Source organism: Astyanax mexicanus, chromosome 1 (assembly GCF_023375975.1).
Source record: "Astyanax mexicanus isolate ESR-SI-001 chromosome 1, AstMex3_surface, whole genome shotgun sequence".
Lineage (NCBI taxonomy): Eukaryota > Metazoa > Chordata > Actinopteri > Characiformes > Acestrorhamphidae > Astyanax > Astyanax mexicanus.
Window position 1 is genome coordinate 114,507,594 of NC_064408.1, and position 17,115 is coordinate 114,524,708.

Below are 17,115 nucleotides of genomic sequence, written 5' to 3' on the forward strand. Positions count from 1 at the left end.
CTGCAGAATAATCAAAGTTTCAGTTAGTTTCAGTTTCAAATCATGAAAACACCTCACCAAAACCTCAAACTATTCTTTATATTTGACAATATTTACTTACAGGTCCTTTGCTTGTACTTACAGGCCCTTACTTATTTTTATTCAACTGTATTCAACTGTATTCAACTGTATTATCTGTAGCCTCGTGCTGAATTCAGCTCCGCGCTGCGAAAGAGAGCGAGAGAGAGGCGCAGCGCATTTTGTCTGATTTATCTTGATTAATTATCAGTACATTTATTAGCTTTAGTAAGTTTAATAGCACTAATTTTACTACACTTCTCCGACCTTATTTATTAAAACGTTTGTTTTAGAAGACAGAGGTTATTATGCGGGCAATGCCGCGCGCAATGCCACGCGCTGCGCTAGGCTGACTTTGCGTGGCTAATATTCTGGAGCACTGGACGAGATTTTAATTAATAAATTAACATATTTATAATTTTAATGAATTTGCCCTGGCGAAAAGAAACTATAAAAGAATTATAAAATATAGCTTTATATTTCTGTGCATGTTTTAAGTTTTATATAATTGACGGGCAGCACCAGAGGCTGACAATGTGCTTTATTTTTCAGATATAATAGCAAAGTGAAATAAAATAAATTTATGTTTGTCAAAGATATTTTCTCTTTTAATTTTTCTTTTCAAAAACTCCAGCTATTGACTGAGAATAAGCATCTGTTGAAATTCTTAAACAGCAGAATGCCTGTGTCTGCTATATTAAGCTATAAGTCTGTGTACCGAACATAAATATAAATCCTTATAACTGACAGAAATAAATATGACTAATAATTATTTATAGTTACTGTGCAGATTTTTGGGAAAACAGGTCGTGACGTTAAGAAATCGGCCCGCAAAACAGCTCACACTGTGAGACAAGCGACCAAAATTTCTGGCATGTCAGAAATCCCTGGTCGCGTCCGACTGCTCATTCGCAGCTCGTAAGGGCAATTAATCGGACATCGCTTCCCCTCTCACACTGCACGACAAACGACGCACGATCAAGCTAAAATTCGGCCCGATCATGAAATTCAGTCGCATCCGACCAGATCGGGCTTAAAATCGGGCTAAAATCGCACAGTGTCCGCCTGGCTTTATGCTACTCACTCCTGGTGCAAAAATTAAAGCAGTTCAGTTTGGTTTGATGGCTTGTGATCAACCATCTTCCTCTTGATCATATTCCAGAGATTTTCAATTTGGTAAAATCAAACAAACTGAGCTGTACATCATTTTTATTTTGCCTGATTTTTTATTTATTTATCATAGTACTCAGTTCATGCAGTAACTTTACATCTTATTGTAGCTACAGACACTCTCTCTCTATAACTGGTTATGAGTAACCTCTTTCTCATGCCACACACAGTAATTCAGTGCAGTAAATAGATGTACTGCTATTAAAGGGCTCAGCCCTAAATTACACAGTCAGATTAGTATGAGTAACATTTAAACACGTGGGTCGTGATTCTTTACGACTCTGATCTTAGTCACTGTGTCTTACCGTCGTATAATCCTGTGTCTTCTGCTGTCCTTAAGTAGGTTACTGGAAAACAAGCACATATGTACGTCAGTAAAACCCACAGTTGTGGTTTTAAAACCAAAATTAGAGCAACACCATGGAATATGGCTACTTTAATTTCAGACTGGATTAGTTTTACTGGAGTGTCGGCTGTAATGTTTACACTTGATTCACAGGAGATTTAGCCTTAAATCACAGAGATGGGAGTGGCTACTAAACTAATAATATGAATACACATTTAAAAAAAGGCACAAGATTTTGCTGAAAAACATTGCCAAAAATTTACCTGTTCTATCTTCCTGAACAGTAAACTGGGATAGGTAAACTTTATATGTTATTACTGCCAAAACTGAACAATAAAGCACTAAAATGTGCAGAGCAGGGTACCTCCAGGATCAGGATTGAGAAATACTGAATTAATTTGACACAGATCTGATTTTTACAGGGCCAAAGAGATTAAAAATTCAATCTTCCAACCAGATTTAAATCATTTTAATACGTGATCTTAGATTTTATCTGATTTATGCTGCCACCGTGAACGTGAACAGCACTGAAAAAAAACATTTAAGTAACTTCAAATCAGTTTCAAGACCTAAATGTAAATACGTGAACTGAACTTCAGTCAATTTCTTTTTTTTAGTTAACTTTACTTTAGTATACTAAAACAAATGTATTACATGCCATCCATGTGTTGAGACAGTGTAATGTGTGTGTTTTAACAAAAAATATTTACATTTCAGAAATTATAGTATTTTATGAATCATAAACTGTTTGCATAATATTGTATAAATTAAGTAATTGTAATTAGGTAATATTGTATGCAGAAATAAAGTAAAGTTTAATAAAAGAAAGGATTGATTCAGTAAAAAAATAAACTAAGTAAATATTAATAAAAGAAAGGATTGATTCAGCAAAAATAAATTAAGTAATAAAATAATTAAAGTTTACTAAAATAAAAGATTAATTCAGTAAAAATAAATAAAGTAAAGTTTACTGACAAAAATGATTGATTCAGCAAAAATAAACTAAGTAAAGTTTACTAAAAGAAAGGATTTATTCAGTAAAAATAAATGAAGTAAAGTTTACTAAAAGAAAGGATTTATTCAGTAAAAATAAATGAAGTAAAGTTTACTAAAAGAAAGGATTGACTGAAGTTCAGTTCACTTATTTACTCTATGTAACATTTAAGTCTTGAAACTGAGTTCAAGTTACCCAAATGTATCTGAAATTAAATTCACTTAAAAAAAAGCAAATGCAGAAAGTTGCAGAAAGTAAATTTTACTCATCCTATTTTTTAATGAGTGGAATTAGATTTTATGAGCATTTTCACTTGTACTTAGTTCTGTCATCATCTACACCTGCGGCACAGCTGGCTTGTTTCTGCTAACAGAAGCAATGTGTAAACTTATTGTTGTTTCAGGTATATAAATCTACAATTAAGGCAACAAATCTGAATTAACTTCTAGACCAAGTACAGTTATAACTGATTTTATACATTAGACTTGTTTTTGTTACTGTGCTTTTAAGACTGATATTTACCATATTATGTAGAAATGCTGGCCAGTGTAGGTGTTTATAGAATAATCTAACAGAATGAGCAGTTAGGGTTTTCTTTCATGGCTAACATTGCATTAGCAGCAGTTTGAAAAGATTTGATGTGAATGCTAGCTTTCATTCTTTTCTTTTTTTAATGAATAATCAGTAATAAAAATGAGTGAGTGTATGAAATTGGCCACAGAAGCCCAAATTCCAAACACTAGGGTAAAGTTTTCTGCCCCACCCGCTCATCTCCAGACGCTAAGCTTACAAGGGTTGCCAGACTGACACACATTTGCAAGCAATGACAAGTCTTACTCTGTAGCCGATCATTAAATATATATACAGTTCTCGAAAAAATTAAGAGACCACTTCAGTTTCTGAATCAGTTTCTTTGATTTTGCTATTTATAGGTTTATGTTTGAGTTAAATGAACATTGTTGTTTTATTCTATAAACTACGGACAACATTTCTCCCAAATTCCAAATAAAAATATTGTCATTTAGAGCATTTATTTGATTAATGGCTAAAATAACAAAAAAGATGCAGAGCTTTCAGACCTCATAGATCAGAAATCAATATTTGGTGGAATAACTCTGTTTTTAATCACAGTTTTAATGCATCTTGGCATGTTCTCCTCCACCAGTCTTACACACTGCTTTTGGATAACTTTATTCCAGTCCTGGTGCAAAAATTCAAGCAGTTCAGCTTGGTTTAATGGCTTGTGATCATCCATCTTCCTCTTGAATATATTCCAGGGGTTTTTAATTTGGTAAAATAAAAAAAACAAATCATTTTTAAGTGGTCTCTTATTTTTTTCCAGAGCTGTATGTGGATATTTTGCTTTCATTTACTCTCTAAAACAGTGTTTTGGGAATTATTGCCGCAGCTACAGGACAAGGCAATAATAATAATGCTGAATCAGTGGTTCTTAATTTCTTTTATTCATATATCAACGGGGACACCCAAGCTCTCAAAACATAGACTAAAGTATATATATATATTTTTTTTTAATTATGCCATAGAAGGCTTATCAGAATACAAGCTTCTACATTCTCATCCCACATTATTATCTGTTTATCACAACTTAGATGGAAGGCAACAGTTCTCACATAAGGGACCACCAGAGGGTCCACATTTTATACCAACCTAACACACTGGAGGCAACCACTGTTTGAAAACCACCCTATTAAGACAAAAAAACAAACATCTGCAACCCATACACACTAAAAAACAGAGAAACTCTGTTGTACCTCAATAAGGTACAGCCCCAGCGACAAGCTTTGTTCTCTTTTTAGAACAAATCTGTATATAAGCAATTTAATAACAACATACACGGTACACTATTAAGGGCTTTGGAAGCAGCCCTTAAATTCCTGTACTGGACAATACATTCCGATAAATCAGCATAGCAACACTTCTTACCCAGGGCCCAGATGGCAGCTCCCAGTGCTCCCAGTACAACCACAGTCAAACCCACAGCAACTGCTACCCGCCATGGGCTACACAGGGCCATCCCTTGTGTTCCTGTCAGAAATAAACGAGAGATACATTTAGATACAGTAGATGACTCAATCAAATACAACCTATACACTGTACAGAGTGATAGGATAACAGTATTGTCCATGAAGTTTTACCTCAGGGGCTGATTTGGGAATGGCCACTGTATCTGTATAAGGCTATCTTGTGAGTGAGATTAACCCTTGTGTGGTGTTTTCAACTCAAACTCATTGGCATTGGCTCATTTTTTGTGAAAAACATATATCAAAACACATTTTCGATAAACACACACTGTACACCCCCCCCCCCAACCCCCCCCCCCACACACACACACATTTATATTACATACAGTATGTTTGGCCAAGGGCTAATAAACATTGCTTCATTTGTAAATTTGAAACTAAACAAATTTTCTACTCATATCTTGAGTTTAATTCATTTTCTTTTACATTTTATTAAAAAACTAATAAAAAAAGAGTAGAACTTTTTGAAAGAAATGTATCATAAGAAAGGTAAAGGGCAAATATCAACCATGTAAGCTGTTTATATTGCTTGTAATTTAGATGAAGCAAGCATGTGTAAAGCATTTTAATGTAAAACTGCTTAATTTTGCTGAATTAAATACAAGTAACAAAGTAAACGAGTAACACAAATATGAACACCACACAAGGGTTAAACACTGACAAGCGTGCTTATGGCAAGGTGACGTGAATTATGTGAGTTTAAGTCTAAGTGAGGTAGTGCACAGCACAGTGGGTAGTGATGATGGTGGTGTGTGGCAAAATACTAAATACCTATGGTGTGAACAGATAAGCGACTGATAAATATTACATTATTATTCAATGCGGGAGACACATAGCACACACACACACACATCCCACAGAACAGTCCAGTGTTCTTTAGCTTCCACGGGATGTGGCAAAAGTCATGGGATATCAAACCAGGTCCTTTTATTATATTATATTTGGCCTTTAAAAAATATAGACATCACATGATGAAGGAATACAAAGAAGGTTTTGGTTTGTATTGGTGCACTGGTCAAAACATAGTGTGAAGATGCCACCATTTTAGCAGTGAAGAGAAGAATTATAGTTCTGACAGGTGAAGTGCAGTAATAAAGTCATTGCTATGATGAGAAAATGTAACAAAAGCAGCTTGTCTGAGGCATATAGCACTAACACTGGAAATAGGAGTGATCTAAATTACTCAACCCGTAGTGTATATTAATATAATGGACCTAAAAGACAGATATTAATAATACAGAGAAATGCATTTGTCCTGAAAGTCAGAGGCTCCAGCAGACAGAGCACAATGAAGCTCACTTACTACTGCAGAGAGAATAAGATCAATAGTCCAAAGTCAGCACTATGGACACAAAGCAAACTGAGCATTTAATACCAGTGCCATGTTCTCTCTGTCACACACATACACACAGTATCACACAGAACACTGTGAGTGTCAGTCTGTCCCAGAACAGGATTTGGGATTTGTGAGATTTGGCCATGGGGCTGGACAGTGACACAAATAATCATGTACAGTAAGAGATCTGTAAAATATTTCATGATTTTTTTTTTTAAATATGATTTCAGTTTGCATAACTCACTAAATATAGTGAACATTAACATAAACATTACATAAAAAATACACTCACTTTCCACATATCCTGTGAATTAGAATCCTGTCCCATGACTTTTTGCTGAGTATAGTATGGAAATCGGCCCAAGCTGCATGCACCAACGCCCCAGTTGCTGAGTATAATATGGGAATCGGCCCTCACCACTTGTGCCAACACCCTGGTTGCTGAGTGTAATATGGGAATAAGCTTGAGCTGCATGTACCAACACCCGGTTACTGAGTATAATATGATAATCGACCCAAGCTGAATGTGCCAACAGCCCGGTTGCTGAGCATAATATAGAAATCGGCCCAAGCTGCATGTGCCAGCACCCCGGTTGCTGAGTATAATATGGTAATCAGCCTAAGCTGCATGTACCAACACCCCGGTTGCCAAGTATATTATGGGAATCAGCCCAAGCTAGATGTGCCAACAGCCCGGTTGCTGAGTATAATATGGTAATCAGCCTGAGCTGCATGTACCCACACCCTGTTTGCAGAGTATAATATGGGAATCGGCCCAAACTGGATGTGCCATCATCGTGGTTGCTCAGTATAATGTGACACAAGGCCCAAGATGAATGTGCCAACACCATTGTTACTAAGTAGTATATGGGAATAAACCTGAGCTGCATGTACCAACACCCCGGTTGTAGAGTATAATGTGATAAGTGGCCCGAGCTACATGTACCAACACCCTGGTTGCTGGGTATAAAATGGGAATCAGCCCAAGCTGCATGTGCCAACACCCTGGTTGCTGAGTATAATATGGGAATCGGCCCAAACTGGATGTGCCAACAACCCTGTTGCTGAGCATAATATGGTAATCGGCCCAGGCTGCATGTGCCAGCACCCCGGTTGCTGAGTGTAATATGGTAATCAGCCTGAGCTGCATGTACCAACACCCCGGTTGCCAAGTATAATATGGGAATTGGCCCAAGGATGTGCAAACGCCCCGGTTGCTGAGTATAATATGGGATTCGGCCCAAGCTGGATGTGCCAACACCCCAGTTGCTGAGTATAATATGGGAATCAGACCAAGCTGGATGTGCCAACACCCCGGTTGCTGAGTATAATATGGGATTCGGCCCAATTAACCACATTCCACATGGCCAGTGCTTGAATCTCAGCCAATTCTGTCATATATTAGATAAGCTCGGGCTGATTCTTCATGCTATCTGGGTACCCTATCATTAAAAAAGTCAGTAACATCCTGGAAAAATAGTAGAAATATCCATGAAAACTACATAGCATAACTGGCCTTCCCATCACTCTCTGGTGCAATGCTTGCTTGCCAAGACAGAAGCAGTTGATTGGCTTTATGTGATTTGTAAAAGCACATGCTGGCCTTCACCTTTCCAGCAAGTCAAGTTGAGTCCTACTGAAGTAAGTGGGCAGGAATGTTTAAAATGAGTAAAAATCGAGAAATATCCAAATTCCTAAAAACAAAAACAAAAAAAAAGGATCAATTCAATTACTACACCAGCAGTAGTAAACAACTGGCTATTTTTCAGAGATCAGACTTTGGCATAGGTGTCAATTATAGTGTAAGCAAATTAGCAATCAGCCAAATAAGTAAAAAATAAATTTTATAACAACAAAATTCTCCTAAACGGGTTGTGCTATTTTTTAGGCCTAATCTACAGACCGCATTAACCTTCTGCATGCTGAGCAAAGCACTATGAGTAGATAAAATTGTAATTTGGAATTAACAGATTGAACTTCTGCATCTGTAACGTCTCTGCTTTTCTCTCTCACTCAAACAGGTTCTACTTAAAGATCCAGAGCAGCAGACTTTTCTGATGTTACTGAGCTTCTGCTCGACTGAAGACTTTTCAGTTATGAGGCTCAAAACAGAACCGCAGCAGTGTGATGATTAACTGCAGTTACCATGCAGAGTCTGAGCATGCTCACACACACACACACACACACACACACAAACAGACACAGCACTGAAAAACAAGCTAACATCTCCATCAGAGATTGGAGATTGCACCACTGCTTGTGTTTTAACCCAGGGCTTCATGCAGTCAAAAGAACACGTTTTAGCATTCTTGGTAAATTTCAGCAGACTTCTTGCTCTTTATTCGCATAATTTAATATACAGCGCCCTCCATAATTATTGGCACCCCTGGTTAAATTAAATACCCCTGGTTTAAATATAATACAGGACAACAATGCAAAAAAAAGAAAAATAATCCAAACTTTAATTCAAGTGCCTTTATTTGGTGCGAAAAAAAATCACAGATTAATAAATAAATCTTTTAAATAAAATTATATGTTCCACAGTTATTGGCACATGGGTGTAGATAGCACCTGATGGTTGTTTAGAAGACCTTGTAACTCCAAGATGCTCCCATTTGATTAAATTCTTTTACAGTGAGCTTTAGAGAACTTTTTACTTCTCTTACCATCCTTCTCACTATGATGATTGTTTTGACTGTACAGTAGATAAGGGCATCTGCAGGTGAGTGGCTATTTTCTTGTAGCCACTGCCTGATTTATGAAGGTCGACACACATCTGCCTTACTTGAATAGTGTGTTCTCTAGTTATTCCCATGTTTAAGAGTGAGTAAGAGAAATAGGCCTCTGTGTAACGCCATATTTATCCCCCTGGCAAACAGGAAGTGATGAATTACTAATTAAAGGTTCCTAAATACTTTGATCCACTTTATAAACTACAGTAGAAATTAAAGAAATGGTTCAACTACATTTTTTCCAAGAAATTGTTAACGGTGCCAATAATTGTGAGACAGGTCATTTTATGATAAATTATCATTTCTTAGTCAGAATTAGTTTTTATTCACTTGAGTTGAAGGTTGATTTTTCTATTTTTTTCAGAGTGAGATAAATAATTGCTATGAACTATTAAAACTATTTTAAAAAAGTTTAAAGAGACAGACTTCTCGCTTCCTAGCTAATATTACGATGGCATACTTAACAGCCCAAACAAACATAGCAGACACAGCATCTTCAGCTCAGATAAACAAACCACACTTACCCACTGACCTCTAAACGTGTTTTAGCCTCAGGTACATCCAGAAATACAGTTTTAATAAGACCCATGGCTTTTCCCAATTCATGTGTTTTTCATACATTTTCACTTGTGGATGAAAAAGCTCACTATTCCATATTCAGTTATTTTATTTTTTATTATTTACAATTAGATACTAGATTTTATTGCCATGCAGACAGAGAATCTTTACCTTCTCCATACAGTATCTGTATTAAGAGATCCGCAGTCAGTGTTTTAGCTTAGCAGGCGTAGAGTTATGCTAGTGGTCGGTTTATTTAGCATGCTAATGCTAAGTTAACCTTTTCACAAAAAAGCAAGAAAAAGGTGCGTCAGCCAACTATATGGATGAGGTGCAACCAAAACACAAAAATAGTGCATTACTCACTCAGTAGCAAAATTACTGTAGCAAATACTATTCTTTGTTTACTATAAACATGTTTCCTATTTCATTAAAAACATCATGTTTTCAGTAAAATAAAGAAGTTTATTTTTGGTATAAAGTGGGTGCTACAGTGGTAAACAGTCAGTCTGTGAAGATGTAGTAACTGATACTGAAGTGGAGTAAAATGTTTTATTTCTTTCAGTTTATTTGAGAAGAGTGTATTAATGAACTTTTACTTGCCGTTTCTTGACTTCTTGCTGCCATTCTATGGTATTGCTCTGCTAGCTACTTAGATAAAGCTAGCTACACCTGTACTTTACTGTACTGGGAGAGAGAAATGTTAGAGAGGAGCACCTTCATTAGATAGTAAACATACAATTATCATAATAAACAACTTGTACTTGAAATTGTTATATATTATGTCAAACTTTAGTTGGTAAAGTTTGTCACTTGTTGTCTATATGGTTATTCGCACAGTAATTTTTTTCTTTTTAAGATTTGTTTTTGCCATGAACATGCCAACAGCCATGTTGTTGTTTTTCAAAATATATACAGTACCAGTCAAAAGTTTGGACACACCCCTTACGTTGTAAATTTAATATTAAATACTATACTAATGCTATACTGGAATGCATTTACAATTGTTCTGTAAGCAAAAGGTGTTAAACCAGAATATGTTTTATACTTTAGATTCTTCAAAGTAACACATTAATCTTTGAGGACAGATCAGCACATTCTTAGTATTTTAATCTCGGTGTCTTCATGATGTAGAGCCACCAGGAATTGTTTTATCAGTGTCTGAATGAGTTCCTGGAGGTGCTGAACAATAGTTGCTGCTTTTCCTTCACACTATGAAGCTCCAGCCCATCCCAAATCACCTCAAATCATCATCTCAGTTCATCAGGTTTAGATCAGGGGATTTGTCTGTATTTATTGTATTTTACACATTGTAGATTAATAGTAAAGACATGAAAATATTTAAGGGACACATATGAAATTATGTAGTGAACAGTTTTTTTTGTTTGTTTGTTTTTTTTTTTACTGGAGGACAAACACTATTTTTTTATAGTTTACTACATTCCATATGTGTCCCTTAATTAATTTCATGTTTTTAATATTAATCTACCATATAGAAAATAAATTAAATAAAGAAATAAAGAAAAACATTGGATGAGAAGACTTTCACCACAAAAATTTTAACCAGGTTATACATCTTTACATTGTAATTAGAGTGACACTTTATATGGCCCTCAACAGCAGAAATCTCAGAGTAAACTAAGAGAAATTTCTCGATGAACTCGCTCTCTTTCTGGTTCACAGAGTGAAACCTAAGACTCCTGCCCTGTTACTAAATGGAACAGAACATCAACATCACATGCCCAATGGGACAAGGGGCTATTTTCCCATTTACCTGCTCGAGCCCCCGGGGTGTCTTGGGCCAGGTAGGGGTACAATGGTAACACTCTCAGATTGTTTGAGCAGGTGTGTTTTTAGGGCGATCTCTAATGTCACGGCCCCGATGTGGACAGACACGCTGGGAAAGAGAACAGGGGTCATCCAAACCTGTTTATTCCTGCCACTCCACACAGAGTTCACACCCAGATCACCAACTGCACTGTCATTTTAAAGACTTTTGCAAACTGGTTCCTGGACTAGAAGCTAGCAACTTTGAGACGTTTGAGTTTCATTAAAAATTTGGACATCATTGTTTAAAATTATAGTTGTTTTAAGTTAGGGGTGTACCATATCATATAGTGTGCAATAATATCTTGATATCCCAATATTCTTGAAAGCCATATTTTAAATTTGTTTTGATATTTACTGTATTTAGGTTTGTTTGTTTAGATTTGCGGTAGATTTTTGCTGCTGCATTACTTTATTTTGGTTACATTTTTATTTTGTTATACTATGATTATTTTATACATATTCAGGGTCATCCTAAGCTAATGTTTTTTTTTATATATATATAGACAGTTGTTAATAGTATTTTTTCATTTCTACATTTTTTTCTCTATATATTTATATATATATTTATATATTTCTACAAGGTGATGACAGAACAGCTCCTTCCTACCTGCACTGATCACTCCTGAAGGCTAACGCTACCTCCCGGCCGCTGCGCCCCTCCAATGAACGTCGCCTCGCTTTACCAAACAAACATTCACACAAAGCAATCCAGACTGTTCTCATACAGAATTCCCCAATGGTGGAACAAACTACCTTCTACTACCAGATCAGGAGAATCTCTCACTATCTTTAATAAACTCCTGAAGACAGAGCTCTTCAAAGAGCACCTACTCTCTTAACACCTCTAACTAACTACCTTCCACTACCAGATCAGGAGAATCTCTCGCTATCTTTAATAAACTCCTGAAGACAGAGCTCTTCAAAGAGCACCTACTCTCCTAACACATCTAACTAACTACCTTCTACTACCAGATCAGGAGAATCTCTCACCATCTTTAATAAACTCCTGAAGACAGAGCTCTTCAAAGAGCACTTACTCTCCTAACACCTCTAACTAACTACCTTCTACTACCAGATCAGGAGAATCTCTCACTATCTTTAATAAACTCCTGAAAACAGAGCTCTTCAAAGAGCACTTACTCTCCTAACACCTCTAACTAACTACCTTCTACTACCAGATCAGGAGAATCTCTCACTATCTTTAATAAACTCCTGAAGACAGAGCTCTTCAAAGAGCACCTACTCTCCTAACACCTCTAACAAACTACCTTCCACTACCAGATCAGGAGAATCTCTCGCTATCTTTAATAAACTCCTGAAGACAGAGCTCTTCAAAGAGCACCTACTCTCCTAACACATCTAACTAACTACCTTCTACTACCAGATCAGGAGAATCTCTCGCTATCTTTAATAAACTCCTGAAAACAGAGCTCTTAAAAGAGCACTTACTCTCCTAACACCTCTAACTAACTACCTTCTACTACCAGATCAGGAGAATCTCTCACTATCTTTAATAAACTCCTGAAAACAGAGCTCTTCAAACAGCACTTACTCTCCTAACACATCTAACTAACTACCTTCTACTACCAGATCAGGAGAATCTCTCACTATCTTTAATAAACTCCTGAAAACAGAGCTCTTCAAACAGCACTTACTCTCCTAACACCTCTAACACACTAACTACTTCTAACCTCATTTCCTTCTTCCCCTACTTCACTCCTCTATCCCATTATTTCCCTTTAACCTCCTTTAGGTCCTGTCTAAAAATGCTTTTAGTTGTGAACTAATATGTCCTCTATTGCTAAATGTTATTTGTAAGTCACTTTGTATAAAAGCATCCGCTAAATGCTATGTAATGTAATCTAAAGTAGTATATTCATGTTTACTGAAGTTTTACCATATCACCAAAAATAATGTTATAGTATTTTAGACCCATATCACACACCCATATAGTCCACCAGTATAGTTAAGTGGGTAAAACATTAACTAATCTCCAAAATGCATAAAGTTACATAGAATAAACAAGAAAGAAAAAAAAACATTCAGTGTTTGAACAAATAAGTATAAAGAGTTTTTTTTAAATAAATGCCATAAACAATAGTCCGGTCATGTGTTAAATCATATCCTGTTCATAAGTCTGGGACTTATAAGCAGTGACTCAACTTGGGAATCTCTTCACTTTATTTCAGTAATTCAGTTCACAACGTGAAACTCATATATTATATAGATGTATTAAACACATAGTTATATATTTTAAACATTTATTTATTTTATTGTTGAAGATTATGCAGATTTCATTTTTCAGCAGGACTTGGCACACTGCCCACACTCCAAAAAGTACCAATTAGTCTAATAATAATATTCAAATTTTCTGATACAGTGATTATTGTGTTTTTATTGGCTGTAAGCCATAATCAGAATCAGAATCAGAATTGCCTTTATTGTCACATGGTCACAAGTACCAGCGAAATGAGCCATTAATCCATCTATACAATAACATACAAGAGGGAAACAGGACAGGACAGGAAGACGGGGTAAGCCGCAGCGTGTGCACACGCTCACCAACAATCATCAACAATAACAGAAAAAAGACGCTTAAAATAGATCTCTCTGTGTGTAATACATATGAAATAAAGTCACTTTTCAATGATAATCTAACTTTTTGAGATGCACTATTATGGTACTACATGCAAACAGAAAGAGCAAAAGCTACAATGCCAAGGACACCATGGATCACTCTAGTTCTGTTCAGGATCTTATTGTACAGATAATCCAGTTCAATCCAGTCACAAGCAGAAAACAGCACAATCAAGTAAACATCAGGACAACACACAGCCAGTGCCAGCTGGCACAGAGAAAACACACAGCCAGCACCTTCAAACTCAGAACATCCTGAAGCTGAAACATCCTGAACATATCTAAACAAATATTTACAAAAAAAAGTGTAAATAAAGTCAAAAAATTAAGGCCAAAATGACATATTAATAATGTCTGTCTAAACTGTTAACCATTATTAATATTAATAAAACTATCCATTAAATTTATTTTTTTATAAAACAACACAACACTGTTTAAGTGCTTATCCCAAGTCATTGAGCCGAGGCATAGTAAAGAACATCGGAATATACAGCTCTGGAAAATATTAAGAGAGCACTTCAGTTTTTGAATCAGTTTCTCTGATTTTGCTATTTATAGGTTTATGTTTGAGTAAAATAAACATTGTTGTTTTATTCTATAAACTACAGACAACATTTCTCCCAAATTACAACATAAAAATATTGTCATTTAGAGCATTTATTTGCAGAAAATGAGAAATGGCTGAAATAACAAAAAAGATGCAGAGCTTTCAGACCTCAAATAATACAAAGAAAACAAGTTCATATTCATAAAGTTCAAAAATCAATATTTGGTGGAATAACTCTGGTTTTTAATCACAGTTTTCATGCATCTTGGCATGTTCTCCTCCACCAGTCTTACACAGTTCTTTTGGTAGATTAACATCAAGCACTGATTTGACTTTAAGAGAACATGTTTTTTTATAAATTACAGTTTTGTTTATTTTACTTAACTATTTTTACTTAACTAGTTACCCCAACACCACCCAGCTGCGAGACCTGCTGATTAGAAGGAACACATGTCAATACCACTATTCCTTACTAGTATTGCTTAATGGCCTTATAATCAAGTGCTCTTTATGTATAAAAATGGACCAGAAAATGGATGTTTATTGACAGTGTGCCTTATAATCCGGTGCACTTTTTAGTGTGAAATATTTGGTAATATCTAATAATGCTACGGGTGTGCCATATCGTATCTTACGCAATAATATCGCATAACATTTTTTGAATATTGTGAATGATATTATACCCTGAAATATCGTGCAATATCACCCATTTTTTTTCACACTGTTCTCATTTCCCCATTATATATCTACTAGAGACAGATTATGTCTGTCCAGTATCATTTATTTTACTTCAGTCCTTCAGTACTTCAGTTCAGACTCTGTTTAGGTCTCATCTACCTCAACTACCTTTAGACTACCAACCTATAGCAAGATGGAAACCAGAACCAGTACAGGTTCTGCTTGTCCTTTTGTATCGTTAGCTTTAACAGATTGCAGTAAATGACGCTGTACAGTGGAAACTCTGTAACAGCACAGGAATCAGAGGGTTAGTCAGCTCAGCCTGTGTCCAGTGTCGTAATCTAACTTCCAGTTTCAGTATTATCTCTCAGGTTATCCCCCTCCGTCTGAGCCGGTGGCCGAGCAGCACTCGATTCGACCCATTTGACCAGAGAACAAGTAAGACTGTGTTATGTAGTGAAGAACTGCACGGCTGACTGGAAGTCCTGAAGCCATGTTCTGGCACCGTGTGCTGCTGAGACCGTCACACCTGACTGCATCATATAATTAAAGAGCCCATATCATGGAAAACCAACCTGTCCAGCCTTTACTGGTCAGGGACTGCTCACTGCTTGTGTTGGAGTAAAGGTCTCTTTCTGTCCAGGGAGGACTTTCTGCTCTATGATGGAGCCCTGCTGTGAGGATTTGATTTTTTACCCCTCAAGCCCACACCTGAACTGGGAAAATCTGCTTTTAGCTACAGTGCAGCACCAGTCAGCTGGAACTCACTACAAACCCTATATATACTATATACCCTAAAACTCAGCTTGCTGGTGTCACTAAATCATTTTAAACTTTTAATATCCAACCACCTTCAAACAGCCTGTACCTGTTTTAGTTGAGTTTTTCTTTTACCTTGTTACTTATTTTAATTATCTTGACTTTTCTTTAAATCTAATTTTATGTTTTAACTTTTAGCCCTTTATTTCATTGTTTTATTCATTTCATCCTTTTATTTGTTTTATTACTGCTTTTTACTAATTATTAATATTTTTTTTTTAGTTCCATCATTTACTTTTCATAATTGTGGTTATTTCTTTAATTTTGTTTATATTTTACTATTCTACATATTAATCACTTTGTTTAATTGCTCTACATTTTAGCCTGTCTGCATATCCTTTTATTTTAATTTAATTTATTAATTTTTTCTTAATTAAATCTTACATTGTTCGCTTGTTTTTATAATTTAAACTTAATTCCTTTAATTAACTTAATCCCTTTAATTTTGAGTATGCTCGGCTGTATTTAAAATGTATTTGTGTGTACTCAATGTATTTACCAAGTGGAAATAAAGGTTGAATTTTTCCAATACTAATCACAAGTGTGATACTTCTTGTAATCAATCTTATCTTGCTGAAGTCCATTTTCCAATATTTGTTAATGCCATAAAATTTAACAGACAAACAGACTATGATGTTGCAGATGGATGCTCCAAAATTACATTAAATGAAATCTTCTTCTACACTGATTTGTCCTGGTCTCTTTCTTAACTTGGACTACGTTCACATTACAAGGATGAACTGACTTAAATCAGATTTTTTGCTCAATATGGCTCAGATCAGAATTTTCAAATCAGATTTGAGTAATTTTCATATGTGGTCCTACATCAGATACGCATCCGATCCATGGACATGTGACATGCGACAAAAAACAGCAAAAGCAAGCCATCTGGCCTTTTTTCGCCTCCTTGACCTGAGCGATGTACATTGCTATCTCCCAACACCAACAAACAGTCTATTTTCACGCCTTCCGCCTGCATCGTTTAAATAGCACTAGAGATTTTAAATATATCTCCATTGTTGGGTGTGGTGTCTCAATATGAGGTCTGTTCAGGTACATTTCTGGCATATTGCTATCTTGGCAGTAAAAAACACAGATGCACCACTGACTGAAAGCTACCTGGAAAGCATCAACCATCAGATGTTCATTATTATCTAGGCAACACAGGTGCGCTGTGCACTCTCAAAGCATGTACACCCCCACTGTTACATATACACAAGATCGCATAGCAGCACAAACCCAAATTCTACATCAACAATATAAATAATAAAACAAGTCTAGATTGCTGCGCTGTTGAAATAGCAATGCGCCAAAGTCAGAATGCACCTGGCTCTTAAATGTATGGCAGGTCACTCCCATAATTAATTAA

The 17,115-nt window shown here is 35.9% G+C and overlaps 1 protein-coding gene and 1 long non-coding RNA gene across 2 annotated transcripts in view; both read right to left on the reverse strand.

Moving 5' to 3' along the window:
• hpn (hepsin) overlaps positions 1 to 17,115 on the reverse strand; it is a 40,141-nt gene that overhangs the window by 14,397 nt on the left and 8,629 nt on the right. Inside the window, exons 3-4 of the mRNA XM_022668683.2 lie at positions 4,512 to 4,613; positions 1,533 to 1,574 (exon numbers count right to left, since the gene is read on the reverse strand). Of these exons, the coding sequence (XP_022524404.2) occupies positions 1,533 to 1,574; positions 4,512 to 4,613 (144 nt within the window). The remainder of the gene's footprint in view (positions 1 to 1,532; positions 1,575 to 4,511; positions 4,614 to 17,115) is intronic.
• LOC125781251 (uncharacterized) lies at positions 11,617 to 12,626 on the reverse strand. Its single transcript, XR_007424473.1, has 2 exons — positions 12,526 to 12,626; positions 11,617 to 12,319 (listed from the first exon to the last, which is right to left on the reverse strand). It is a non-coding gene; the product is annotated as an uncharacterized LOC125781251 (long non-coding RNA).